At 50.2% G+C, this 25361-nt stretch overlaps 4 protein-coding genes across 8 annotated transcripts in view; 1 reads left to right on the top strand and 3 right to left on the bottom strand.

Annotated features, from left to right (window-relative positions):
* Positions 1-1814: 1814 nt before the first annotated feature.
* LOC102062966 (hemoglobin subunit alpha-A) lies at positions 1815-2644 on the bottom strand. The gene is made up of 3 exons (XM_005492097.3): positions 2484-2644; positions 2144-2348; positions 1815-2042 (listed from the first exon to the last, which is right to left on the bottom strand). The coding sequence occupies exons 1-3, from the start codon at positions 2576-2578 to the stop codon at positions 1914-1916; spliced, it is 429 nt and encodes a 142-aa protein (XP_005492154.1). The 5' UTR covers positions 2579-2644; the 3' UTR covers positions 1815-1913.
* Positions 2645-4798: 2154 nt separating this feature from the next.
* On the bottom strand, positions 4799-5711 carry LOC102062611 (hemoglobin subunit alpha-D). The gene is made up of 3 exons (XM_005492095.3): positions 5552-5711; positions 5234-5438; positions 4799-4980 (listed from the first exon to the last, which is right to left on the bottom strand). Exons 1-3 carry the CDS (start codon positions 5641-5643, stop codon positions 4852-4854), a joined length of 426 nt encoding a protein of 141 aa, XP_005492152.1. The 5' UTR covers positions 5644-5711; the 3' UTR covers positions 4799-4851.
* A 2876-nt stretch (positions 5712-8587) lies between these two features.
* On the bottom strand, positions 8588-10768 carry LOC102062790 (hemoglobin subunit pi). Its single transcript, XM_005492096.4, has 3 exons — positions 10557-10768; positions 9417-9621; positions 8588-8840 (listed from the first exon to the last, which is right to left on the bottom strand). Exons 1-3 carry the CDS (start codon positions 10649-10651, stop codon positions 8712-8714), a joined length of 429 nt encoding a protein of 142 aa, XP_005492153.1. The 5' UTR covers positions 10652-10768; the 3' UTR covers positions 8588-8711.
* A 6078-nt stretch (positions 10769-16846) lies between these two features.
* Positions 16847-25361, top strand: part of NPRL3 (NPR3 like, GATOR1 complex subunit) — a 42208-nt gene continuing 33693 nt past the window's right edge. The window contains exons 1-3 of one of the 5 annotated variants that reach the window (XM_074552655.1): positions 16847-17057; positions 18375-18444; positions 23242-23280. In XM_074552655.1, coding sequence (XP_074408756.1) covers positions 16940-17057; positions 18375-18444; positions 23242-23280 — 227 coding nt within the window. In that variant the 5' untranslated portion in view covers positions 16847-16939. Of the gene's footprint in view, positions 17058-18374; positions 18445-23241; positions 23281-23364; positions 23652-25361 lie in introns of those variants that run through there. The other 4 variants (XM_074552658.1, XM_074552656.1, XM_074552657.1 and 1 more) reach the window with 4 other exon arrangements.

The following is a 25361-nucleotide window of genomic DNA, read 5'->3' as shown; positions in this document are numbered from 1 at the left end:
GTCTGTCCCACAGGGCTGGCTGTGTCACACACAGCCACGGCCACCAAGGGATGCCCAGCGAGGGGACCCCAGTGCTCTGAGCCAGAGCAGGGGGCTCGGGGCTGGAACTCTCAGCAGGGCTGATGGGGAGGGGTCCTGCACCCCCTCCAAGCTGGCACCAGTGTCCCCAAAGCCCTGGGGCTGGCTGGCAGCCCTGCTGCTCCCAGCCCTGCTGCTCCCAGCCCTCTGCCCGGCCCCGATAAAGCACCACGGCTGGAGGTCCCCATCTTGTGGCAGCAGGGACAAACGGCTGGGACAACACGAGCCCGGCGGTTCTCTGGCCAGGCAGAGCCCTGGCAAAGTGCTGCAGAGGCAGGACACTGCCACCCAACGTGTCCTGCCTGAGGGCACAGCCCAGCTCGGGAGCAGTCAGAAGCTGAAGCAAGCTGGGAACAGCTCTCACCCCTCACATACACATTGTTCCCACATTGCTCTTGCATCTTCTCTCCTGTACCCACCATGCTGTGGATCACGGGGGCCCTCGCTGGCTGGGTTTGGAGGAGTCCAAGTCCGTGCTGGATTTGATGCTGGCCCTTTCCAATGCTTTCCACAGCAGTTCACACCTCCGTGCACACCTGCGTGCCCTGAGTCCCCACCATATCCCGGTTCTCCACAAGATCCCCAGGACATTGTGCCTACAGCCCTGCCTGGGTGATGTTCCTGGCTGGAAGGGTGGAACCTGCTCCAACACCTGCTCCATAAAGGTGGATCAGATTGGCCAGTGATGCCCTGACTGGCTTTCTCCTCCCTTCCTCACTGTGCTCAGGAACAGAGGGTGTGTGGGCTCATGACACCTGTGGTGCTTTGCAGAAGAGACTCTGAAGGGCCTGCTCCTCTCTTTGGCATTGTTGGAGTTTCTCCTGTCTCTGTGCATTCACTGACAGCGCCTGGAGGCCATGGGATTATGGAAGAGGCCATCCTTGCCAGTGCCAAGATCAGAGGAGCCTGTGGCAACCTTGCCTGGCTTCATGAGCCACCCTGGGGCTTCCTTGATCCTTCCCCTCCTCACTGAGGACCTCCCAGCCCTTACTCAGCACCTGGCAGGTTGTAGCCTCCTGGGAGTATCTGCTGCCCAGCCTCCCACCACACCCACAGCTGGAGGAGAGCCCACACGTTCCTTTATCAGCCCCCACCACGGCCACCCTGTTGTGGGCTGCGATAAGGGCTGGGGGTGCAGACAGCAGCACAACCCCTGGGCTCCTTTTTGTGGGGCCCTGACACCTCCCCACACTGCTGGATCTGGACTGAGCCCCATCTGCTCCCCTTGCAGCTCCCCAGGGCCCCTCCACAGTGACACCCAGCAATGGGCCGTTTGGTGCAGGCAGAAGAAGACCCTGTGTGCTGGGTGTGCAAGGAAAGATGTCCTGGCACAGGGAGGCCCTCAGACTATTCCCAATCTGCTACCAGGCAGAGGGTCACTGGTGTCAGGAGCCCCTGTGTCTCCTGAAAGATTTTCAGGAGGAGATGTCCTCCAGCTCTGTCCTGAAGAAGGGTGCACGGGGCTGGTGGTGCAAGAGGGGATCCCAGTGTGGAATTCTGGTGGGACCCCCAGATCCATGAGTCTCTCCTCTGCACTGGTGCCCAGAAATGCTCTGTTTCCTACCATGGCAGCAAGGCAGTGTCTTGCCCAAATGCTGCCTCCTCTCAGGGACAGCAAAACCGGAGCCCTTTTCCTCCATGCACCCACCTGATGGGGAGACCTCCAGTCCAGACCCCCAGAGCACATCCCTCCCGCTCCCTTCCCGCGGGCAGCACACAGAGCAGGACACCGGGGCTGCAGCACAAATGCAAGAGATTTTATTTCAGAACATTTGACTGCTGGCTGTCGGAGGGCTGGTGGGGTGTTGGCTCCAGCTCTGGCCACAGCACACGCCTTAACGGTACTTGGCAGTCAGCACGGTGCCCACGGCACACAGGAACTTGTCCAGGGAAGCGTGGACCTCTGGGGTCAGCAGACCGGGGTTGCGGGTGGCCACTGCCACCAGGAAGCACTGGCCCAGCAGCTGGAAGGCAAAACGATGTGGTGAGCACGGGAAGGAGGGAAGGGAGCAGCCAGGAGGAGCAGGAGGGAAGCTGCGCTGGTCACCCCTCCCCAGACACTCACTTTGAAGTTGACAGGGTCCACACGGAGTTTTTGGGCGTGGAGGTCGCTGAGCTTGGAGAGGGCACCAGCGAGGTCATCGATGTGGTTGACAGCTTCCACCAGGGCGCCCGCCACCTTCTTGCCGTGCCCCTTGACCTGAGCAGAGCCCTTTCCTAAGTCGAAGTGGGGGAAGTAGGTCTTGGTGGCGGGGTAGGTGGCGAACATCCTGCAGAACAGAGAGGTTCAGAGACAGCTGAGACAGGGACAGGGTGGCAAAGGATGGGGACAAGAGGGGGCAGATGCGAGGGAGTCGGGGCTGGAGACGAGAGACAGAGGGTCACACAGGGGACACCCACGATACCTCTCCAGGGCATCGGCGCCATATTCGTCGGCCTGGCCGCCGATTTTGGCGAAAACGCCCTTGACGTTGGTCTTGTCTGCGGCGGACAGCACCATGGTGTCACCTCCGAGTCGGCAGCGCCAGCACGGGTGTCCCCGCTGCCCGCCGCCGCCCTTATATGCGGTGCTGGGGCTCCGCCCGGCCCGGGGCTGCTGGAGCCCGGCCAGGAGGGGCCGCCCTGCCCTGCCCTGCCCTGCCCCGCCCCGCTCCGCTCCGCTCTGCCCGGGCACCGGCACCGGCACCGGCACCGACTGGCACCGACACCGGCACCGGCGGGCGGCTCTGCCTCGGGGCGCCGGCTGGGGATTAAAGTCACGGTTTGTCCCAGAGCGAGTGGATGGTCTCTGCCCCGCGGACACAGGCTGACAGAACAGCAGGGTCAGGCTTAAGGCCAGGCTTGGGGTGAGGATGCGGTTTAGGTTTAGCGGTAGTGCCCGGGCTGCCATGGGTTGTGGTTAGGGTCTGCACTGGCACCGGCGGAGGAGCCCGTGTGTGTTCCTTGGCATGGGACTGGCACAGCCTGGATGTGTTCTGGCCAGGTGTTGGCGCAGCAGCGTGGGGGAGTCTGTGCCCCACACCCCACACAGCCCCGTGTGCACCTGCATGCACAGCCTGACCATCCAGCAGCCTGCACACACCCCCCGAGCTGCCCCAGGACACACACTGCCCCTCCACGCAGGTCCTTGTGCTGTCCCTGCTCTGCCCTCTGCCCCCAACACATCCCTGGGCACGGCTGCCCCACTGCACTCCCTGCTCTGGCTCCTCAGCACACCCCACACCCGTGTACCCCACACTGCCCCACAGAGCGTGTCCTCTGCAGCCCCTGCTCCTTGAGCCACTGCCAGGCCAGCAGAGCCCGGAGCTGCCCTGCCCCAGCCCCCTGTCCTGCACTGCCCTGGGGCACTGTGTGTGCTGGCCCTGCTGCTCTGGGGCACTGGGGGACCCTGACTTCTGGGCAGAGCCATGGCATCAGCACTGGGCACTGCAAGAGCTTTGGGAAGATCACTGTGGTCTGTGGTGAGCCCTGTGTGCTCCGAATGATGAGGAATGTAACAAGGGCAAGGAAGATGAGGGTGGTGAGGAAGGCAGGGAGGGTGAGGGGGCTCGCAGAGCTTGCAGTGGGTTCGGCAGGTGGCGCAGACCAGCAGTGACAGCTCCACCTGTGTTTCCTCCGTGGCTGAGGTTCTTATCATTTGTGTTTGGGGGAGATTAGCTCGGGCTGGCACTGCTTCAGAGTGGGGAGGGAGGGCTGGGGGGGGCTGCTTTTCTGGGAAACAGCAGCAGCAGCAGCAGGGCAGTGTCTGCTGCATGTGTGTGCGTGGGGAGAGCTGCCAAGGCAGCAGAGCCCTTCAGACCGGTGGCACAAAAACAAACGGGTGCAAATGCACATGAGCCCACTGGGATGTGGACTGGGATGTGTTTGGAGTGCTGTGGGTTCACCTGCAGGTGCTGCTGCGTTCAGGCACTGCCAGGCCTGTTTGTGAGCAGGCAGGGTCCCTGCATGCCCCCACCTGCCCACACCTGGACACTCAGGCACCTCTCTCCTGCAGGATCTCATCTCCTCCCTCTGGTGTCACAGCACAGAACAAACCCATGGCTAATTTAGTATCTCGGAGCCCTCCACCTGTGATCACTGATTCTCTTAAAATTCAGGCTCCAAAATCCTGAAACCAGTGTTCCTGTACTGGACTGCAGCTTTGTCCATCCCATTCCTACCCTGCCCAGGTCCCACGGGACGAGCAGACACCTGGGGCAGGTGTGGAGGTTCTTCCCTGGCACTTGACTGGGATTTGTGGTTCAGGAGCTTGAGTCCCAGAACACTCTTTGTGCTTAATGGTCTGCGGTGGACTTTTTTCACTCCATGAATTCTCAGATTGCTTCTGGAGCTCATGCAAGCACTTAGCTCCTGCAGCACTCCTAATAAAGCCTTAAAAAGCCATCTTGATAGATGGAGACAGGCAGGATTTACCCTACACCCCCATCACCCCCAGGAATCCTTCAGGGGAATGCAAGGATCATATTAGTCCTGGTGCAGGCTTTGCTCTTCTCCCTGGAGGATTGCAGGCACAGCTCCATTCCCTGGGTGCTGCCATCAGCTCCATTCCATGCTAGGGAGGGTTGGAAGCCAGCAGGGCCCTGGGGACACCCAGGGAGCCCAGGGCTGGTGCTGCCCTTCCTGTACCTCATCCACCACCCCTGCAGCCCCCTCCCTCCATCAGGAACACTCCAGCCCAGCCCAGCCCAGCCCCCGGCCCCGGCACAAACGGAGGCGTTGCTGCAGCAAAAGAATCTTTTTTTTTATTGATGGTACACAGGCACGGCTGACAGCTTATCTGTACTTCTCAGCCAGCACGCTGGCCACGGCCGACATGAACTTGTCGACGGCAGAGTGCACCTCGGGGCTGTAGTCCTTACCCAGGCGGGTAGCCAGCGCCACCTGCAAGCACTGCGACAGGAACTGCAAGGAAAAACGGGGCTTAGCACCAATGTCCCCATCCCGGTCCCAGTCCCACACCCCCCGGTACCCCATCCCCTGCTGTCCACCCTCCTGCATCCCCTGTCTTCCATCCCCCGGCTCCCATCCCGATCCCTCAGTCCCCATTCCCCATCCCCTGCTCCCTGTCCCCCCATTCTGATCCCTGTCCCCATTCCCCATTCCCTGTTCCCCGTTCCCCATTCCCCGTTCCCCATTTCCCATTCCCCCTGCATGCCTTGAAGTTGACGGGGTCCACACGCAGGTTGTAGGCGTGCAGGTTGCTGAGCTCAGACAGAGCCTGGCTGAGGTTGTCTATGTTCTTGATGGCAGTGCTCAGGGCAGCCACCACCTTCTTGCCATGGCCACGGATCTGGTCAGAGCCCGGGGACAGGTCGAAGTGGGGGAAGTAGGTCTTGGTTGGGGGGTAGGAGTAGAACATCCTGGCAGAGTGGGACAGTCAGTGGTGCTGACCGCAGCTGGACCCACCGTGCCAGCCCCTCCGTGCGGCTCCCACCCTCTTGTCCCCTGTCCCATGGGGTCCCCAAGTCTGTACCTTGTCAGGGCCTCGGCTCCGATCTCCTCCTCGGCGCCGCCCAGCTTGCCCCATATCTGCTGGATCAGCTTCTTGTCCTCGGCGGTCAGCATGGTGGCGGCTGCAGGAGTGGCCAGGGATTGGTGGCAGCAGTACTGCAGGGACGCCTTTTATAGCTGCTAGCACCTCCACCCAGCCTTATCTTATCACACTGAGGGGCGGGGGGATGGCCGGGCCTGGGAGCGGCTGCAGCACTGCCTGGGGGGCCCCAGATGCCTCATGGGGGGCCCTGCCCTAAGGAGGCCCCTGGGGGCCCCAGCGGCCTGTCCTGCCCCTCTGCACCAGCCCAACACCACAATGGGGCAGGGGGCAGCACCTCACCAGGTCACCTCTTGGACAGCAGCAGCCCCAGGCATGTCCCAGGGGTGCCACAGCCTTGTCCACCCTGAATGGCATGTCCCCAAACCTGTTATTGTGGTCCATCATTCTCCACGGATGGGCCGGGGTCCTCCTTGGCTCTGAGGGTGTTGAGGTACGTCCCACAAGTGTCCCATGTCCCCTCCAGACTTTGGCACATGCAGCCCCTCTCTGCCCCAAGAGCCCCATGATCTCTGAGTAGGGGCCATGGACAGGCCTTCCCAGAGAATTCCAGGCAGGGAACAGCCTTCTCTTTGGGTTCACAGTCTTCCTAAAGTCCATCTTGTGGTGCTTGTCAGTCTTGGACTCGTTCCCTTCTTCCCACCCCAACATGTGCTCCTGCCTCTCCCCATAAATGCTGGGAAATCCCTCAGGCCCCAGGGTGTCTGATCATACAGTAACAGAATGTTAGAATAATCAAATTATTCATGTTGGAAAAGGTGTCTAGGATCCTCGAGCCCAACCATTCCCCCAGCACTGCCAAGGCCAGCACTAAAGCAGGTCCCCAGGAGCCACATCTACACATCTGCTAAATCCCTCCAGGGACAGGGACTCCACTACTGCCCTGGACAGCCTGTGCCAGTGTCTGACAAGGCTTTCAGTGGAGAAAATTTTCTTGATATCCAACCTAAGCCTCTCCTGGCACAACCTGAGGCCATTTCCTCTGACTCTCAGGCCCTTCTGTCAGCCTCTGCAGGAAGGAGTTGGCGCAAACATGGGGTAAGGGACACACCAAATGCTGACTTAGCACATAAGTCATGGATTTAAACCTCCAGGTTACCTGACACCCATGGATGCAGAATGCTTTAAAAGCTGCTGTGGTGACATTTAGATGTTTGGAGCCATTTGATGGCCTGAGAGCTTCCACATCATGTCACCCTGGTTTTTTAAGATTTTCTAAGCCTTCTGATGTTGACATTCTTGTAGTGAACTTTCTCACACACTTTCTGTAAATAACTCATTGTTTTGCATTCCTTTATGGAAGAGGAGAGAGTTGATGGATTGTTGGTTTGTCCAGTGTCATTGGAGAGGTGGCACTGTCACCCTCCAATCCACTGTCACTTTTGTAGAACTATAAATATTGGAGTCAGAAAATAAACTTCCCTTTTTTCCTTCACCTTGAGAACGGTGGTGAGCTTGTGTTCTTTCATGTCCTATAGTGACAACATCACATTTCTCCCCCTTGTCCAAACACAGTCCCTAAATCCCATGGATGAGATGAGGACTGCCACGTGCAGTGCTGGCTCAGGGTGGCCATCAGAGCAGGCTGAAGGCTTTGCACCCACTGTTTCATGCCACAAGTCTCCGAGGCAGGAGCTGACATGGTCCTGTGCTTCAGGTTTCTGGCCAAACTGCCCCAGTAAAAGGCTGATGTTCCAGATTTTGTGTGAGCAGCATTTGCACAGCATCGAGACTGTCCCTGCTTCTCACTCTGCCCCCACCCCGGGAATAGATTTTGAGGTGCTGGGAGAGGACACAGCCAGGCAGATAGGCCCAACTAATCAAAGAGTTATTTTATACCATATAACACCATGCTCAGCAATCAAAGGGAAAAGAAGGGGTCTGAGGGAGTTTTAGGGGGGTTATTTACAGTTTTTGCTCATGAACTGGCTGAACATCAGCTTGCCTATGGGATGTGGTGAGTGCCTTTGCATCCCCTGTTTTGTTTTATTTCCTGTGCTTCCACCTAGTCTTCACTTACTAAACAATTATTTCTGTGTGTTTATTTGATATTGACCCCCAATTTTTATTGCTTTTACCTTCCCTTGCTCTTCACCTCCTCCCATTGAGGTGAGTGGGCAGTGGGGCGCAGTGGCTGCTCAGTGGGGTTATCCCACAGAAGAAACACATCAGATACCACACCCCTACCCTATGGAGAGAGGCACAATGAGAGGACAATGCCCTGCACTGCAATGCAGGTTTGGTTCCAACAGGCTGGAATGGGTTTTGGATAGGTCCTAACAGGGTAAAAGACTTTGCTGGTCTGTCTGGAGACAGACTGTGGTGGATATACCTTGGTGAGCAGCTGCAGTCACAGGGCTTCAGCCCATTCTGAGCTTCTGCTCAATGCTGTGTTGCTCCCACTGAATGTTTATGTTATGTTATGTTATGTTATGTTATGTTATGTTATGTTTGTTATATATTATGTTATCCCCACTGAACTGGCACCTAATGAATGTTCATTAGTATATGAATTAGTACAAGAGTTTATAAAGTTTAATATTCCCTCTCCATATTTTGTAGACATTTCAGAACACCCCTGCCTAAACAGTCAGGTGTGGGCACAATATACTGAGAAGAAAGCACAGAGACCATAGCTCACATTTGAATTGTTTATTGGGTTTTGCATATGACTGAGCCCCTGCAGCAGGGATTTAAAGTCCCTCCAGCCTGTCCTGGGCTTCTGCTCAATGCTATGTTGCTCCCACTGAATTTTTTGTTATCCCCACTGAACTGGCACATGAATTAGTATGAGTTCATTAGTATATGAATTAGTACAGGAGTTTATAAAGTTTAATATTTCCCCCTCCATATTTTGTAGACATTTCAGAACACCCCTGCCTAAACAGTCAGGTGTGGGCACAACATACTGAGAAGAAAGCACAGAGACCACAGCTCACATTTGAATTGTTTATTGGGTTTTGCAGATGACTGAGCCCCTGCAGCAGGGATTTAAAGAGCTGCCCAGGAAGGGATGATATCCCAAAGCCTGGCAGCAGGGCTGGGCTGTGGATGGGCCTCCCTCACCCTCTCTTGAGGTGATTTATCTGTACTTCTCCGTCAGAACAGAGGAAATACTGGACAGGAACTTGTCCCACGCAGCATGAACTTCTGGGGTGAAGTCACTGGGGTAGTGGGCAGCCACGGAGCACAGGATACAGTGGGAAAGCAGCTGTAAGGGAAAGCAGCATGAAATCCATCACAGTGAGTGCCAGGTATCAGTGTAGGGGTCAGCAATGGACCTTGGGCCCAGTGTGCTCAGGGATGACAGCTACATGTCCCAACCAGGCAGTGCTGCTGCCTGAGATGGGAGTGAAGAAGCACAGTTTTCTTTTTTATAGGGCAAAAGGCACTGCTTGATCCCCCTCCCTCTCCCATGTGTCCTTTCCTTCCTCAAGTGCAACAAAGTGGGACTGCTTATAATTTATCAAAACTTTGCTCAAGACAGGTGATGTAGCTTGATGTGTGAAGCAGATTCATGAATTACAGCAAAACCAGCAGAGATTTGAGTCTGTCTAACACAAACCAAACCACAGGAGCTCCCTCAGGAGTTCTTTCCCTGCACTAGGCCAGAACTTCCATTAAAATACTCAGTCTCAGGTTAAAAATTGTATGAGAAACCAGCACAGTCAGGGATCAAGATGCCCTTAGCCCACGTGACCTGTGGTCTGTAATTTTGTGATGGCAGGACCATCTTTGTCATGGCAGGACCACCTTTCCACCCCTGAAAGTCTCTGTGCTCACTCACCTTGAAGTTCACGGGGTCCACCCTGAGGATGTAAGCGTGCAGCTCGCTGAGCTTGGCCAAAGCCTTGCGGATGTCATCGATGTTCTTCACGGCCTCCCCAATGGCACTCATCACCTTGGAGCCGTGGCCACGGAGCTGAGCTGAGCCCTGGCTCAGATCAAAGTGAGGGAAGTAGGTTTTTGTCGGGGGGTAGCTGAAGAAAAGCCTGGAGGAGAACGTGAGAAGAAGGTCAGCAGAAAAATGGTAAGAGGTGGTAAAACCTCAGAACAAGTGCAGTGTGAACCTTCTGCAGCACATGCAGATGAGACAGCAGGTTTATCTGTATGTACTAGAGAAGAATTAAGTGTTAAAAATTATTAAAAAATTAATGCAGTTATGTGTTTGGTTTTGTTTGGTTTTGTTTTAATAAATAAAAGCCGCAGCTTGTCACCAAACTTCCTGTATTATATTATAATGAAGTTTCCAGGACCTTCAAACAAAAATGACAAAACAAGAATTTATACAAATGGTACTCAGAATCCTGAAAGGAGGATCACAGTACTTTATACTGAGCTGTAAAGAGCATTTCAATCACTTTGAATAACATAAAAATGTCTGATAATTCAAAGAGCCTTTTATGCCATCTTGCTTAATTGGTATGGACTTTAAATTACTGTGCCATGCTTCAAGCAGGGAGTCCAGCTGTCTTGTTTCCTAACAGTTTGTTACCTAACAACTGGAACAATGAAAACTGAGCATCCAGTGAATTTAGTGGACAGCTATTCTCTAAATGCACAAAAACTGCAAGAGAAAGTGCATCACTTGTACAATAAACCACTTCAAGTTTATCCCCTAACAGGGATAATGGTGTTTAGGACACCGAGTATGAATGGTTTTGAATTCCTCGCCAGTGCTTCTGGCTATGAATTCTTCTGTATGGCTATAAAGAAAAAATAAACCTATTAAATTGTTAAAAAATCATGGTTTACTGCTAGATTGTGAAGCATTTAATAGCACAGATATAACTCCTGAAGATTACACATCAAACAACACAACTCTTCATCAAGTCTCCCTGGTCCCAGCGTGCTCTCACTCTCCCAGGTTCTACATGAGATGCATCCCAACAGCAAAGCCCTGTTTGGGGGCCTGCTGGAGCCTTACCTCTCCAGTGACTCTGCCCCAATGGCATCAGCCTGGGTGGCCACCTTGGCCCAGACGGTGACCACGGCGGCTTTCTCGGCTTGGGTCAGCGTCATTGTGCAGGAGCTGCTGGCTCTGTCCCCTTGCAGTGACCGCTCAGAGCAGGTTTGGAGTCACCCCCTGGCAGCCCTGGTTATAAAGGGGAAGGGGGAGAGGGCCTTGGTGGCTGTGCACACTCATTGGTCACTCCAGAGGCCCACTGTGGACTGGGGGACACTTATCTCCCGAGAAGGAATGGCTACCCTGGCAAGGGTCAGCACGCTGTCCTCCTTGCCTGCTGGCCTTATCAGCTTCTTGCTTCTTAACCTAGAGGCTGTGTGGTCCAAAGAAATTGTCTGGACACGTATTGATACATGAGCAGAGAGATAATGCTGCAAAATTCCATTGATGAAGCTTTAGGACACATGTCTAAGCTGAGGAGCGTGTGGGCTCCAGCACACTGAGGAGCCTGGAGAGAAATCTGCATTTCCCCCTTGGGTCACAGATGTGAACACAAGACTCTGGGCCTTGCTGACCCAGCCACTTCCAGCATATGTGTAACATTTCACATAAAATGCTTTGTAGGTAGTGGTAGGGACAGGCTGGGAGATCTGCAGCGCAGCTCAGAGGAGAAATGAAATCCTGAATTTTAAGAGTAAGTGCAGATTTTGCCATTTGCTTCAGGACTTGACTTTGCCAGCCTCTTGTCAAGAATTAGGGACTCACTTTACAATTCCTGCCTGTGCTAACACTGGTAGTAAGGATTACTTTGGGTACAGGAATAGAGAGTTTGTGAAATTGAGTATTGTGCTGGGAAAAAGTGTGTGTGTGAGAAAGCTCAATCAGATTTCTTTTTTTATAATCCTCAAACTGCACATCTTTGATTTCTAATGGTGTGATCTTACTGTTAGGTGTTCCCTCACTATAGGACATGGAATACTATGACGTGGACATGCTGCTCTTTTCAAGGTAAAAGAGAGTTTTTAAATTTTTGACTCTAATATTTATAGATTTCTAAAAGTGACAGTGGATTGGAGGGTGACAGTGCCACCTCTCCAATGACACTGGATAAACAACAGTTTATCAAATTTCTTCTTTTCTTTAAAAGAATGCAAAACAGTAAGTTATTTATATAAAGTGTGTGAGAAAGTTTGTTACATACAAGAATGTAAACATCAGAAAGCTTAGAAAAATCTTAAAAAATCAGGGTGACAGTGCCATGCACTGTAAAACAGCCCTCAGCACTCCAGTTAGTGCTGGCTGTGTTGTGCTGTGTGCTGGACATGCACAAGAGCTGCTGGTCCCACAGCAGATGGCTGGTACCATCAGGGCACAGGTCCTGGCTGGGTGAAGGACCAAACAAGCAAAACAAAGGCCAGCACAGGTCTGTAATCACAGATAAGTGGGCAAAGTGTCAAAGAAATACCCTACTGGAGATGGTTGCTGCAGAACCGCTGGGGGTAAATATCCTGCCAGCACATAAAGCAGAGGTAAATCTCTTTGCCACGCTGATAAATGACAGCAGCCTCAGACATCAGACACCACTGAGAGCTGGCAGCTGTGCAAAGAGCGCTGCCTGGTGCAGCCACAGGGGTCAGATAATGCTCTCTGCCCAAGCAGCCCTGCACCCTGCTGTGGAGAAGGTTGGTGTGTCTCAGGCAGAGATGTGTCTGCATTTGACAGCAGCACTACCCCCTGCCACAGAGGGTGTTCCCAGCCATGCCAAAGGGAAAACACTCCTAGGGATACTGATCCCTGGGTGGTGCATGGGCTGGGGCATGCCCAGCCTATGGATACCTGTACCAGAGCACAGGTGTCACACAGGAGTGTGCCCTGGAGCCCCTCAGGAGCCACAGGGAGCTGTGCTGTGCTGCTGGAAAGGTGCAGGGTTTGAGGTGGCACCCCTGTGTGTGTGTGTGTGTGTATGGCAGGGATCTCTTCTGTGCTGTCACATGGGCAGAGGTCTCTCCTCTCTGGATAGACTCCATAGCCTGCAGGAGTTGGTCCATACTCTACAGACACCATTTTCCTGGGCTGTGCCTCTGCCACTGCATCCTGGGCTCAGGTGGGAATGAACCAGCGGTAGGGTCAGAACCGGGGATGGGGTCAGACAGCAACTTCTGTATCCTCTGGTGTCCCCACTTTGCTGGGCAAGTGGCACTTGCAGAAGGACTCTGATCCACCCCTTGTACTCTGCACTGGGCTCTAATCTAAGCTTCTCTGCATGCCATCTGTCACAGAAATTAGAATAAACCTTGGGCTTTCCCAAAAGGCAGGCACAAAGCACTTGGGGCCTCTGAGTCTGCAAGCCTGGCTGGGTTTGGGAATCTTGAATTATCATCCCCTCCATGGAGGCCAACAACTCCTCTGGGATTTAATTTCAGATTGTGCTCACTGCCACAGCTCCTCCTCAGTCCTGACCATGGGCTGGGTTATTCACTCACTTTAAGAGGGGATATGAAAGCAGACTCATCTGAGACACAAGGAGGACAATTGTTTTACCACAGGGAATATTATCAGAGGGCTCTTTGTATACCTTCCCTTTGACAGTGCCATACACATCCCCTGAACACCCCGAGCTCACTCTGGCTACACAGGTGCAGAGCAGAGCAGTCTCCAGTTCAAAGTGCCACTGGCAGAGCCAAAGCAAGGGAAACATGGCATTTAAGTTTATACAACTTAAATGGATGGCAGTACCAAGAGAGGTTGTATTCATCATCCCTGGCTACACACATTTCCAAAACCTGCAGTTTTCCCATAGAAAATTTACTTTGAAAATACAGATGCTGTTGTGAAATATCCATTTGCATAATGTTTTTGTCTCCTCCCCAAAGTGCTGCCTCTTATGTGTCGTGTTCATGGCAGTGCTCCAAGCTCTCCTCAGTGAGAGTGCTTTTAATCAGGGGTTACTCAACCAAGCTGTGACCCAGATAAACACAGGGATAAGGCACAGACCATGAGGATTCCTTCCTATTCTGTTCTGTGTAACCTGGGCATTGCTTCTCTGTGACTGCAGGATTAAGGTTTGTGTGCACACAGAGTGATGTCTGCACAGGAGGATTCATCATCACTGAAATCATTATGGAATTTGAATTATTTTTCAGAGAGTTACTCAAATGCCAGAGCAGCCAAAATGTGACAGTGGTTTGCTAGAAGGAGCTCATTGCTCACTCAGGATCAGGGCTGTGCTGGGGATTGCTGTGGGAGCAAGCCTGGTGGGAGAAGTTCTGCTCCTCAACACAACGTGACATGGAAAATGACCTGGCTTTGCATGGACCTCTCAGCCAAATTCCTCATTCCAGTGCTCCAGCTACCATGGGGTGGTGAGACACAGGGATCCTGACCTCAGGAGTGCAAAGAGCTGGACATGATTGCTGCTGTTCCTCTGCCACAGGGCCAGTAGAGAAGACATTTCTTCTGGGAACACGGGGAAACCTCATGGGATTCCCTCATGGAGAAACCCCACCAAATCTGCCTTCCTCTCTTGCTGATGCTTCTCGTGATGATCCACAGCTCCACTGCAGAATGTCAACCTTTGGGCCGGTCATGAATCTTTGTCAGAAAATCACCGAAGGGGATTTTTAAAAAAACAAAATTATTGTAGGTCCTTTTTAATCCAAAATCTGTTCCAAAAGCCGGCTACCAGAATTTCTCATTTTAAACAGCAGAAGCAAGCAACAGACCTGTTAGCTAATTGTAAAAGTGGGATTCTAATTTTCAACAGCCCTGATTGTAAATCCAATTGAATGGCATCACTGTGAGATCAGGGATAACTTTCCCCACGGGCCTGTATTATCCACAGGAATTGCCTTCCCCTCAAGGAGAATGCTGTGGATAAGGAGGGGACATATATCTGCTCTAACTCTGAAATATTTGAGGCATATTACATTTTGAAAGTCTGGAAAGTGGAGTCTAAATCCTGGCTTTACTCTGGCTTTACTCTTACTCTACTCTTTACTCCTATCACAGCTTGAAGAACTTGCAATCATTGCTTTAAACGACAAGGCTAACTACAATTAAATGTCCAAGAGCTGGGAATGACAGATAGGCCTATAATTTATTATTTGAGAAAGTGAAATTATATTTTGAAGGAGGCACAGTGAAATTTTAAGATGACAGCCCAGTGCTGGTGTACAAGGAGTGCTCTGCTGTGATAACACGACTGGTCTTTAATCACCCCAGGACAACTCTCTCCCCTCAGCATTGCCTTCTCTTGCTCAATTGTTATCACTGGCCTTGTGCAGAATGGCCCTGCAGATTATACCCTGCTGGGGCTGCTCATCTTCAGCCACCCACCTCTGTCCTGTGTCCCTGGGGGGACTGCAGAGCACAACCCAGAGTGAGGATAGCTCAGAGTGTCCAAGCATCTAAGTAATGCAATGAAATACAGAAGAATTTGCATAAAACCCCAGGGCATCCTCAAATATAATTGCTGATAACTTCTGATCTTGCTTAAACACACACAAAAAAAAATATGAAGGCACCAAGACTGCTGCCAGGGGAGTAATGTCACCCTTCCTAATGCAGAGGCAGGAGTGAAAGCACAGGAACCATGAGGCAGGGTGTATCAGAGCTGTGAACATGAGCAACAAGCCCAAGGCAGCCTTTCCATGAGCATGGGGAGCCCACAGGTGTGACTTCCACAGCTGCCCCCCTGCAGGCACCCTGGTGTCACAGAATCATTAGGGTTGGAAAAGCCCTCTGCAATCTTCATCTGCAATATTGGCATGCTGGATTTGGCAGCTCTGATGGAAGCAATCTACTGCCAGATGGTGGAAGAATGGAGAGGGACTGGAAGGGAGGACAGAGGGATTCTCCACATGCAAATCCACCCTCAGTGGCACCCAGGCCACATTCAGATCCTGCATACCATCTTTTGTCCATGGCAGACCCAGGAGAGGTCATCAGTTCCTCTCCCATTAGGAAAAAAGCATCCATGGCCTCATTTCAACCCACAACAAATTCCCTTTGTTCTCACAATTAATTTACCCTTCTGCTCAGTGTGCAGCACATGTGTAATTAGCTTCAGAAAGGCAGAAATGTTATTTCAAAAAACTGTTTCAAATGTCCCAAAGAGGCATTGCAGCAGGTTTTACCCAGTGTTCCTTTATTTCCATTCCCACTCTAATTACCAATGAGCCTCCTTATTTAATACTGTTTTATAGAGCTCTTCTTTTCTTCCCTGTTGCTACTAGAAAATTGCTGATGTAGAAAAAAAAAGAGGGAAAGAGTCATGAGAAGAGTCATAGCAGACTGAGTGCACTTTGAAAAATCCCTATTCACACACACACTACAAGGTGTTAGGTTAAACTAGCACTGTCAAGCCCACCACTAAACCAGATCCCAAAGTGCCACATCCACATGTTTTTTGAGGACTTCCAGGGGTTGTGATTCCACCAGTGCCCTGGGAAGTTCCACTTTTCCATGAGGATGATAACCTGGGTGGGTCTGGATGTAGGGGAGATGATGAGCCCTCAGTGCTCTTTGTTTCCAGCTCTCAGGAAAGTTCTGGAGTTCACTGAACCATCTGAAAGCCCAAAAATGACCCAAAGTGGCCAAATGGCAGCATTGGGTGGTCCAGGATCCAGCAGCCCTTGTGGAGGGATCCAGGGCCAGGGCCACCATGTGCTGTCTGGGTGCGGGGCTGAACTGGGGGTGCTGGGCCATGCTGGGGCCACTGGGCTGAGCTGGGAGGTGCTGGCTGCAGGCATGTGAAGCACTGGAACAAACTGGGAATGTGTGGAACAGGGAATAGTGTCCATGGGACGCTGGGGTGATTGAGAGAAAGTAAGCATCAGGTGATGGTCAGAACTAGGGGCACTGGGCTGTACTGGGAACAGGGCTGTGTGTGAATTGGTGGTCTGAACAGGAGGCACTGGGCTATACTGGGGATGGGGCTATGTGCAACGTGCTGGTCATAACTGGGGATGTGGCTGTGGGTATGAACGCACAGAGGTGCTGGTATGAACTGGGAGCACTGGGAATGAGCTGTGGGGCCATGAGATGCTGGACAGAACTGGGAGCACAGGGCTATACTGGGAACAGGAACAGGGCTGTGTGTGAGGTGCTGGTCTGAATTGGGGGCACTGGGCTGTACTGGGAACGAACTGTGGGGCCATGAAATGCTGGTCAGAACTGGGGGCATTGGGCTGCACTGGGCACGGGCCGTGGGGCGCAGGGCCCGCGCAGAGCCAGCCCCGGGCACAGCCGCCCCCAGGCAGAGCCGCCCCCAGGCGCAGCCGCCCCCGGGCACAGCCGCCCCTGCCGCGCTGTCCCGCCGGCGCCCGTAGCGGCGGCCGCACCGTGTGCCGGCGGAAGCGGAAGGCGCAGCGGCCGGGCCCTTCCTGCGGGAAGGCCGAGCCGGCATGGGCGAGAGCACCAGTCCCATCAGCGTGATCCTGGTGAGCTCGGGCAGCCGCGGCAACAAGCTGCTGTTCCGCTTCCCGTTCCAGCGCGGCGCCGAGCACCCCGCCGCGCAGGACAGTAAGTGCCGCCGCCGGGAGCTGCGGCTGTCCCCGCCCGCAGCAGCCTCTGCCGGGGCCTCGCATCCTCCCCTGGGGGGCCGGTACCCCGCACGGACCCCTCACACCGCCCGTGGGGGCCCGTCACATCCTTCACATTGTCCATGGGGGCCTGGCACCCTTCACCTGGCACTCCGCACCCCTCACACTGTCTGTATGTATGTGTCATCCCACCCAGACACCCCTCACACTCTCTGTGTGCACCTGTCATACCCCCCTCACTCTCTGTGGGTACCTGTCATCCCTCCCAGACACACCTCTCACACTGCCTGTGTGTATCTGTCATACCCCACTCACACTCTCTGTGGGTACCTGGCTCCCCTCGATCCCCCTGTCCATGAGGACCTGGCACCCCTCACAGCTCCCCATGGGACTCTGCACTTCTCAGCCCTTGCCCTGCAGTGCCCTCACTCCCCCCAGGTGCCCTGGGACCCTCTCATCCATCAACAGAACCACATTAGTGCCAGGTGTCACTGTCCACCTGGGGCAGGTGAATCCCGTGGGGTTTGGGAGCTGCAGGGGAAGGAGGAGGCAGGATGAGAGGAAGGCGCTGATTTGAAAGAAGTGATTCAGTAAACACTACAAGCTTTAATCAATAATGGATAGGAATTAAAAAATTTTAGTCTGTGGTCATGTGCTGGAGGAGGTTTAATTTCTCCTGGAAAAGAGGAGCATGGAATTATTCAGGTGCCAGCACTGCTTGCACCTCTTACTCTGAGGCACGTGATTTGGGACAGTGCCTGTGGCTGGACTGGGACCAGTATCAGAGCAGGGCCTAAAGGTGCTGTGGGGTGATGGAGCTGTGTGATTTGGGTTGTGTGCTAGTGGCTGGGTGTCAGGAGAAGTTTAGCTCCTCTGCTTAGGTTGTCAGTCAGTTTATGACGAGAGATTCATCTCTTAATTCCCTTTCCACTTTTATAGGTGAAATATGAAAAGTATTTTTTTTTTTTTTTTTGCTGACTGTTAGCCTGCCACCCCCCTCCTGCTTTTTGTTGATAAAGGATTTCCCTTCCTATGACTTTGGGAGCATTGTAATTGTCCCAAAACCTGAGCAATAAGGAGGGAAATTGCATTGGTCAGACTTTTACTTTCCCCTCTTGCACTACAAGCTGTTACCTGTGTCAGTTTCTGTGTATGTTTCACTTTCTCCTCTTCATCCCCTGAATGATAAAATTTTTCCCTTTTTTTTAATGTTCTTTTGAGTGAGAATAGAAAGACATACATACACACACACATTAAGATTTTTCCTGTGTAAATTTATCTTTATTCTTTGCTTCAGACAAACCAAGGAGTCGATATGCTGTGAATGGCTCTGGTGACACCACAGAAGACCAAGATGGGGACTCCAGGTAGGAGGGAAAACATTTCTTCTGCCTGAGAGGTTGGAATGGAGGAGAGACAGCCTCCTGCTCTCTTGCCTCCTAGTTCCTAGGCCCATTCTCTTGGACTCTGTAGAAGACAACCTGGCAAAAAACGCTTTAATATCAAGTTATGAGCCCCTTAGTGCTTAGGAAAGAGGACTGTCTCAGCAGGGAATGCTGCTGAATCTGTTGTTTCCTGGGCAAGATCAGCTATTCTTGCTTGTTAGAAAGGCAATATTGCCCTTTCAAAACTAGGAGTATTAATCCTCTGGCAAAATCCGACTTTTCTTTACCTGCCTACTCCTAACTGGATATATTTTTCAGTTGCCTCAACTTCTTCCCTGGCTCATGTAATGTTCTATTGGAATTGCTGTGCACTAATGAATAACTAATTTTGTTTCTCCAGACAGAGCTGCTGTTGTGTCAGTGGAGTGACACAGTGGCTCAAAAGGAAACTGACACTTGAAAGGCGTTTTTTAAGTACAGGAAATCAGAGGGTAACAAATGCACTGAAAATAGGCAGCGTGGTGTTCAGTGTGTGTGTATTTATGGATGGACCCTCTAATTGGTTTTGCTGAACATTTGAAATCTGCTGCATAATTCTAAATTTATCACTACTAAATATGAGAGAAATCTGGGGAGAGAAAAAGGTTTTTTGTCTGTTGGCCCACAGTTCACTTGCAGATCTTTTTTCTGATATGTATTTTAATCTCCAATATTAATAGAAAAGAGGTATTTGCCGCTCTTCTCTTTTATAAGGGTACTAAAGAAGTAATCATCACTTTGTAAATGTAAGATTGTTGTTAACTTTATGGCAGAGAATGGTTTAGCTGAAATTAAAATCACCCACATGACTGTAAACATCATCAGTTAATTTCATTTTCCAGGTCTGGGATCTTATGAAAACACATTTTGCTTGAGTTATTTGTATCTCCTGCCATTCTGATGCCTTTGAAACCTTCAAACACAACCTCTGGTTGTGTGTGCAGTGAGTGCAACATGGCCAGGGCACAGCTGCAGGGGGAGCAAACCATGTGTGTGTTGGGGAACTGGTGACTGGCTTTTCAGGCTGGGCTGTGGGCAGCAGGAGAGCTCAGTGTTCAAACCCCTGGCTCTACAAGTTCCCTAGGTGGATTAAGAAGGTGTTGGAATGATACCAACTCCTGTCTGACACTGATTCTTGTTGCCTCTGCTGTTTTGGCAGGTTGGGCAGAGCCCTTGATGTGTGGCTGTGTTTATTGTGTGTTGCTGAGTTGGTGTGAGACAATGTGTGGTTACTGCAGTGATGTAGGAAAAGCTTTTATCATTTCAGATGATGGTCAGGTGAGAAAACTGCTGGTGTTTCCTGAAGCAGATTTTTAAATTGAATGTGCTGGCATGTAACCTACACTAAACAAACATTTAGATTGTTTCATTGTAGTGATGTCCAGAACACTGGGCATGACAGTTCATGCTTAATCTCCTGGTCAGGTGTTTGTTACTAGTAAAAGATTTTTTTCAGATCTGTCTGTATCTCCCATGCATATGAAAAGGGAAATAGAAGAGCAGCAGCATTTCTGTTCCTCTGAAAGTTTATTTCCACACTGCTGGTTCTGCTTATATGGCAGGGCATCTGCTCTCTGAAATTCAAAATCCCTTTCAAAATTGTGTTTGTTTCCAGTTTGATTACTGAAAGCTTTTTCCCAGCAGCAGTGTAATCATCACTGTTGAGTCCCCTGCATCCCACACAGCTGATGTGGCAGTTAAATGTGTCCTCTTCAGTGGTACCTGATAGCAGAAGAACATGCTCATGCTCTTTATATACTGAGTGCTGGTAATTTAAATTAGACAAGAGGAGCTTTGTTGGCAAAGTTTGTGTTTTTCACTGACTGATGAGGTGGAAAAAATATGCAGGTTTTAAGTACACAGATGCTTCTTCCAGCAGAATACAAAAAGGCATCTTCAAAATTGTGCAATGGATTGCTCCAACTTTGATTGGTATCAGGCAATTTTAGGAGTAACAGAGGGTGGTGCCTTGGGATAGAAGAGATTCCAAGGGGAGAGTGGAGGCAGAAAAGTGCAGATCCCTGGAGAGAGAGAATGCACCTGCTTTGTGAGCTGGGAAAGGAAAGGAGTTTAACCTTCATATGCCATAGAACCAATATCATAATTGATTTTTTTCCTCACCAACATTAGGAATTTCTTGCTTCAGTGTGTGTGTTTTCATTGAGGATCAGGTTATAGAGACCAGGAATGGAGCAACTGGTTTTGGGAGAGCCATTCCTTCAGTGGCAGCTGCATCCCTGTAAGATCCTTCTGCAGTGCAGAGCTCCCTTCCTGGACACTCGGTGCACATGGAGAGAGTTCATCAGCATGAAGTCCACTCTGTTTTCTGATGATTTTCTCTCTGAAATTGTCCACAATAAAAGTAATTTATGAAGTGGTTTTGTATTATTTTTGGAAGACTTCATTGAGGAAGAGTTGGAAGAAGGTTGTTTTCAATCCCTGCATGTCAGGAGCTCCCATGGGTGGTTTTGGTGCCCACTGTGGAGTGGGCAGACTCTAGGTTGAGTTGGTGGTGTATGGCAAGTTTGATAATGTTGTAGGATTGGGCTTTTCCCACTGCATGCTCAGTACAAAGGTTATTTCAGATTTCTCTTGTAGCTGCAATAGTTCCTAAGAGGCTTGGAGTCATCCTTTTTTATATTGGATGCCTGTCTTTAATTTATTAGTAATCTAGTACCAATTGTGTCCTAGGTAAGATTTACTGTTGCTTTTTCCCCATAGCTATTGGAACCCAGATCAATTACTTTGGAACTGACCTTTCTCAATGCTCTCAGGAGGGACAAAATCAGATCAGTTTAGGTGCCTTAACTCCATTTCCATGTAGCATATTTGTACAGATAATTGGATTTCTTTTAGCCTCCAGGCTCAATTTCCTGGTCATTGTTATGCTTTTTGAATTTTTTTTTTATAGACAATGGCAGCTTATTCATGATAATCCTTCCCCAGGTTCCTGGGGTGTGTTTGCTTGTATTCATTTCTGCTCAATGGGGCTGTGTTTGGGTCTTCAGAGTACATATTTTATTTCCTGCTGAAAGCAAGTTGAGCAGCAAAAGTGTTTGAGGTGTGTTGATGGTGGCCATGCAACAAAAAGGTATTCAGAAGGCTGTCACTGTCAAAACAAATTGCTTGTCAAGTGTCTCTGTTGGCTTCTTCTCAGCCTTTCATCATTTGCACTTTTCAAAAACATCCTTCAGTTTCTGAGTGTTTTACCAGGAATACACCCCCTCCCAATGTTTATGGAGATGCCTGCCAGTCTTCTTTCTTTCCCCTGAAAAAAGATGAGGCAATTACTCCTTTAAAGCCATAAAATAATGCTATGTTAAATTGGTTTGAAATAGTTTTTTTTGTAGTTTTTCTGAAGGTGGTATAGCCAGCAAGCAAATATTCTAATGAGGAGGCACATATAGTAACATATGTTACAGCAGACTTTGCATTTTTATTAGCAGAGCTGACTAACTGAAGGAGTTTTAGCAAATTTAGCAAATGCTTCTGTTATAAAAACCCCTAAGTTCCTGACAAACAAGGGTTTGAATGTCCCTTTCTAACAAACAGTAGTTCTCCTGTGATAACATTTGTTTCCTCTGTCCCTCTTGCACTGGACTCCAGCGTTGTTCCTTGTATTTGTTCTGAAAGGCTTCCTTTCTGTAAGCCTGTGCTTTTCCATTCATGCACCCATTCCTTGAGACACCCTTCCTGTAATGTCACCCCATTGTGTAGTTTGTCATTTGGGCTCTCTAGGTTCTCTTTTCATCATCACTGGCAGAAATCTGTGTTTTGTATTAAGTAATTGTTGGAGGTTTTCAGTTTGCCTCCCCTTTCTCCTGTGGGTTAGTAGAAAGCTTTTATCAGATTAATTTTTCAGTACATTTAGGAAGTTGTTTTATGAAACAAGTCCTTTTTAATCTTAATTGGGGGGAAAAGTGGCAGTTGGATGTTAAAATGGAAACAGGTGTTTCTGATGTAAAAGTGAGTACAGGTGCTAACTCAGTGCTGCTCTGTTCACCTGTTGTAAAGAAGGGTTTGGGATTCTTTGCCTTGAAAGCTTTTTCAATCTCCTTTTCCTAAGCTGTGCTTATTGCCGGGGGCACAGAGAGGGGCAGGGAAGGATTTTTCAGTGTGCTGTGAGTCTGGCCAGCCTTGTGCCCGCTGTGTGCATCCCTGTAGCAGCAGTGGTGCCTGTGTGTGCCCTTCACAGAATCCTGCAACAACAAACACTTGGCATCCTCTTTTCCTAAGTCTTGTGGCTATGGAAGCACCAGAACCAGCTGGGAAGAGCTGGGGGTTGTTTGGGGCTGCATGGGAGCTTCTTTGGTGGAAGTGATGGCAATAGTCTAGGAAAGAAACTGAGGTTTAGAATCTGCTCTAAATCAGGCTGCAACCTCTGCTGTTTCTCTTAAGGTAAGCATGAATTAAAAAGTGTCCTGGAAATCAGCTCCATGAATGCTGTGTACTGCAGGAAAACACATGGCAGCAGCCACTGCTAGTGCAAGGACTAAATTACCTCAGCCTGTTTTCTCCATGTTGTCAAACAGCCTGCAATGTGTCCCTGGAATTCACCTTCCATTAACTTCAGACTCTCCTCAACAGTTATATTTCCTTTTGCAGGAATTTAACCCTTAATAGTTCATCCTTGTTTTTAATATTATCTCTTTTTTTTCTCTTTTGTATTTTGTGTACTTGCCTCGTTTATTTTCTTTTGTTGTGTTTTGTTTTGTGTTTATGGCCATGTTCCCATTTCAGAGACCAATGTCCTCTAACTGATGAGCAATTGGTTTCAGGGTAAGACCAAACATTCTAAACAATCACCTTTGTCTAGAATGGCTTTCTTTTCTCACCATCCTTTTAATTGTGCTTTTGTTTCTGGTTTCTGTTTTACATTGAATGATGAGAAAATCATATGCTAAATCACAGTGTCTGTAGGAAATGTATTGCTAAAGGTTTGTGCCAGGATAATTACCAAGGTCCTACTAACATTTCTGTGCTTCCTGTAGGGAATCCAGAATGGGTGTGGCTCTGTCCCCTCTGTCAATTGGGAAAAGCTGGGAGGCTCTGGGAATGCAGCAAGTATAACCTTGGCATTGTAGTTATTCCAACAAGGAGCCCTGAATCAAATTGTTTTCTGAGGAGAAGTGGCTTGGAAGTGCAGCTCAGTGAGTAATCTGTTTAATCCCAGGGTAATGATGGAGAGCTCTTCAGGGGATCCAGGTTTGAACAGCTGTGCTGGTTGCTTGCTCTTGGTGCCCCACTCAATGGGATGGTTACACACAGAGAGGGAAAAGTGCTTAACTCAGGGCCCCAGAAGGGAGAAAAAAAGCATCTCTAGTCCCTGCTTAACATAAACCTCACCTACATACTCAGATCCTGTTCTGAACTACTTCAAAGAAAAATTCTTAATAAAAGCCTTGCTTTGATTTCCTGTGGCATATAAAAAGTTATGATCCATTCTTGGGGTAAAAAATGAATTCATGTTTGAATCTCCCCCCTTTCTTTTCAATGTGCTGTTGCTATGTTGCGCTCTGGAGAGGAGTGGTAGAATATTTTGGAGAAATCAAAGCTTTTGTTTATTGTATATTCTTTCTGCCTGCTGAATTCCTTAGTACAGAAGAGGTTTGCTTCCCCCTGGAATTCACAATGCTCAGACTAATCTCATAAAAGGAGAAGGGTTACTGCCCAACTGCAAAACATGATCTGCTTCTAACAAACTCTTGGGCTCTGAGAAGTCAGTGTTTTTAGGTCATCCTAACATACCCGAAAGATGGGAAAATGTGTGTTGAAATATTTAAAGTGTCATTTTCTAAGATGAGGTGACTAATTGAAGTAATGGGAATAACACATCTGCTGTTCCTCGATTTCCCTATTGTCCTGAGGCCTAAGAAATGTCAAAATTATGTAGAGCACTGGGGGTTAAAAAAGCCCAGACAGCAAAACTATAAATCCAGGCTGTCAGAGGAGGAGAATGGGGCTGGAGTGCAGGTGACTCTTGGGAGAGCCTGTGGTGATAGGAGGTGCACCTGTGTCAGGATTCTGTCCCTGAGCATCTCCTCTGGCTGCAATTCAGTACTCTGCCAGATACAGAAGACCCTGCTAGTGAGAAGATCCTGAGGACTTTCCAAAATCAACCTTTTAATCTCTTCCTCCCCAAAGAGCCACATGTGAGGGAGGGCATACAGGGCTGTTGGTGTCAAGAGCTCCCCTGGGAAACTGCTGAATTCCCACCTTCAGCACCACATTTATCTGTTAAAGGACCTGCTGGTGTAATTCCTTGTGGAAGTTACCAGAATGATCAGTTTATCAGCTCCCAGGTATCCTTTGCCAAGGCTGGAGGAGGGAAGGGTAACTCATTTCTTAGCAGGAAGCCGACATTTTCCAGTTTGCCCTCCTTCTCCCTTCACCCCCCAAACATATGCTCCTTTTGGATCCACTGCTGTTCCCATCTTCCTGGCTCCATGATGAGCCTATTAACGAGCTGCTGAGCAGGGCAAAAAGAGGAGGAGAAGCAGCTCACTGCTGCCATGGTGACTTTTTCCCTATTTTGAATGGGATCTCCAGGGACTGTCAGTCCAGGTCCCGTTCCAGCACTTTGCCCTTTGCTCCCAGATTCCCAGGTTGTGCAGCCCAGTGGCTGAGGAGCATGGGCTCAGTGGCCCCAGGAGTCTCTGGCTAGTCTCTGCTTGCCCTTAGCTTGGAGTTGGGAGCAGAGCAGCCAGGGATTTGGAAGTTTGTGCACAGCTGCTCCTTCCATAAACCAAACATAAGCCGAGTGCTGTGGTCAGAGTGACCTGTTTGCACAAGCACCAGGGGCTTTTTCAGTTTGGACCTTTGTGGTCCTTCATCTCCAGTATTTGTAAATAAAAGGAATT

Source organism: Zonotrichia albicollis, chromosome 16 (assembly GCF_047830755.1).
Source record: "Zonotrichia albicollis isolate bZonAlb1 chromosome 16, bZonAlb1.hap1, whole genome shotgun sequence".
NCBI lineage: Eukaryota > Metazoa > Chordata > Aves > Passeriformes > Passerellidae > Zonotrichia > Zonotrichia albicollis.
This window is presented reverse-complemented; position numbering and strand designations above follow the sequence as displayed.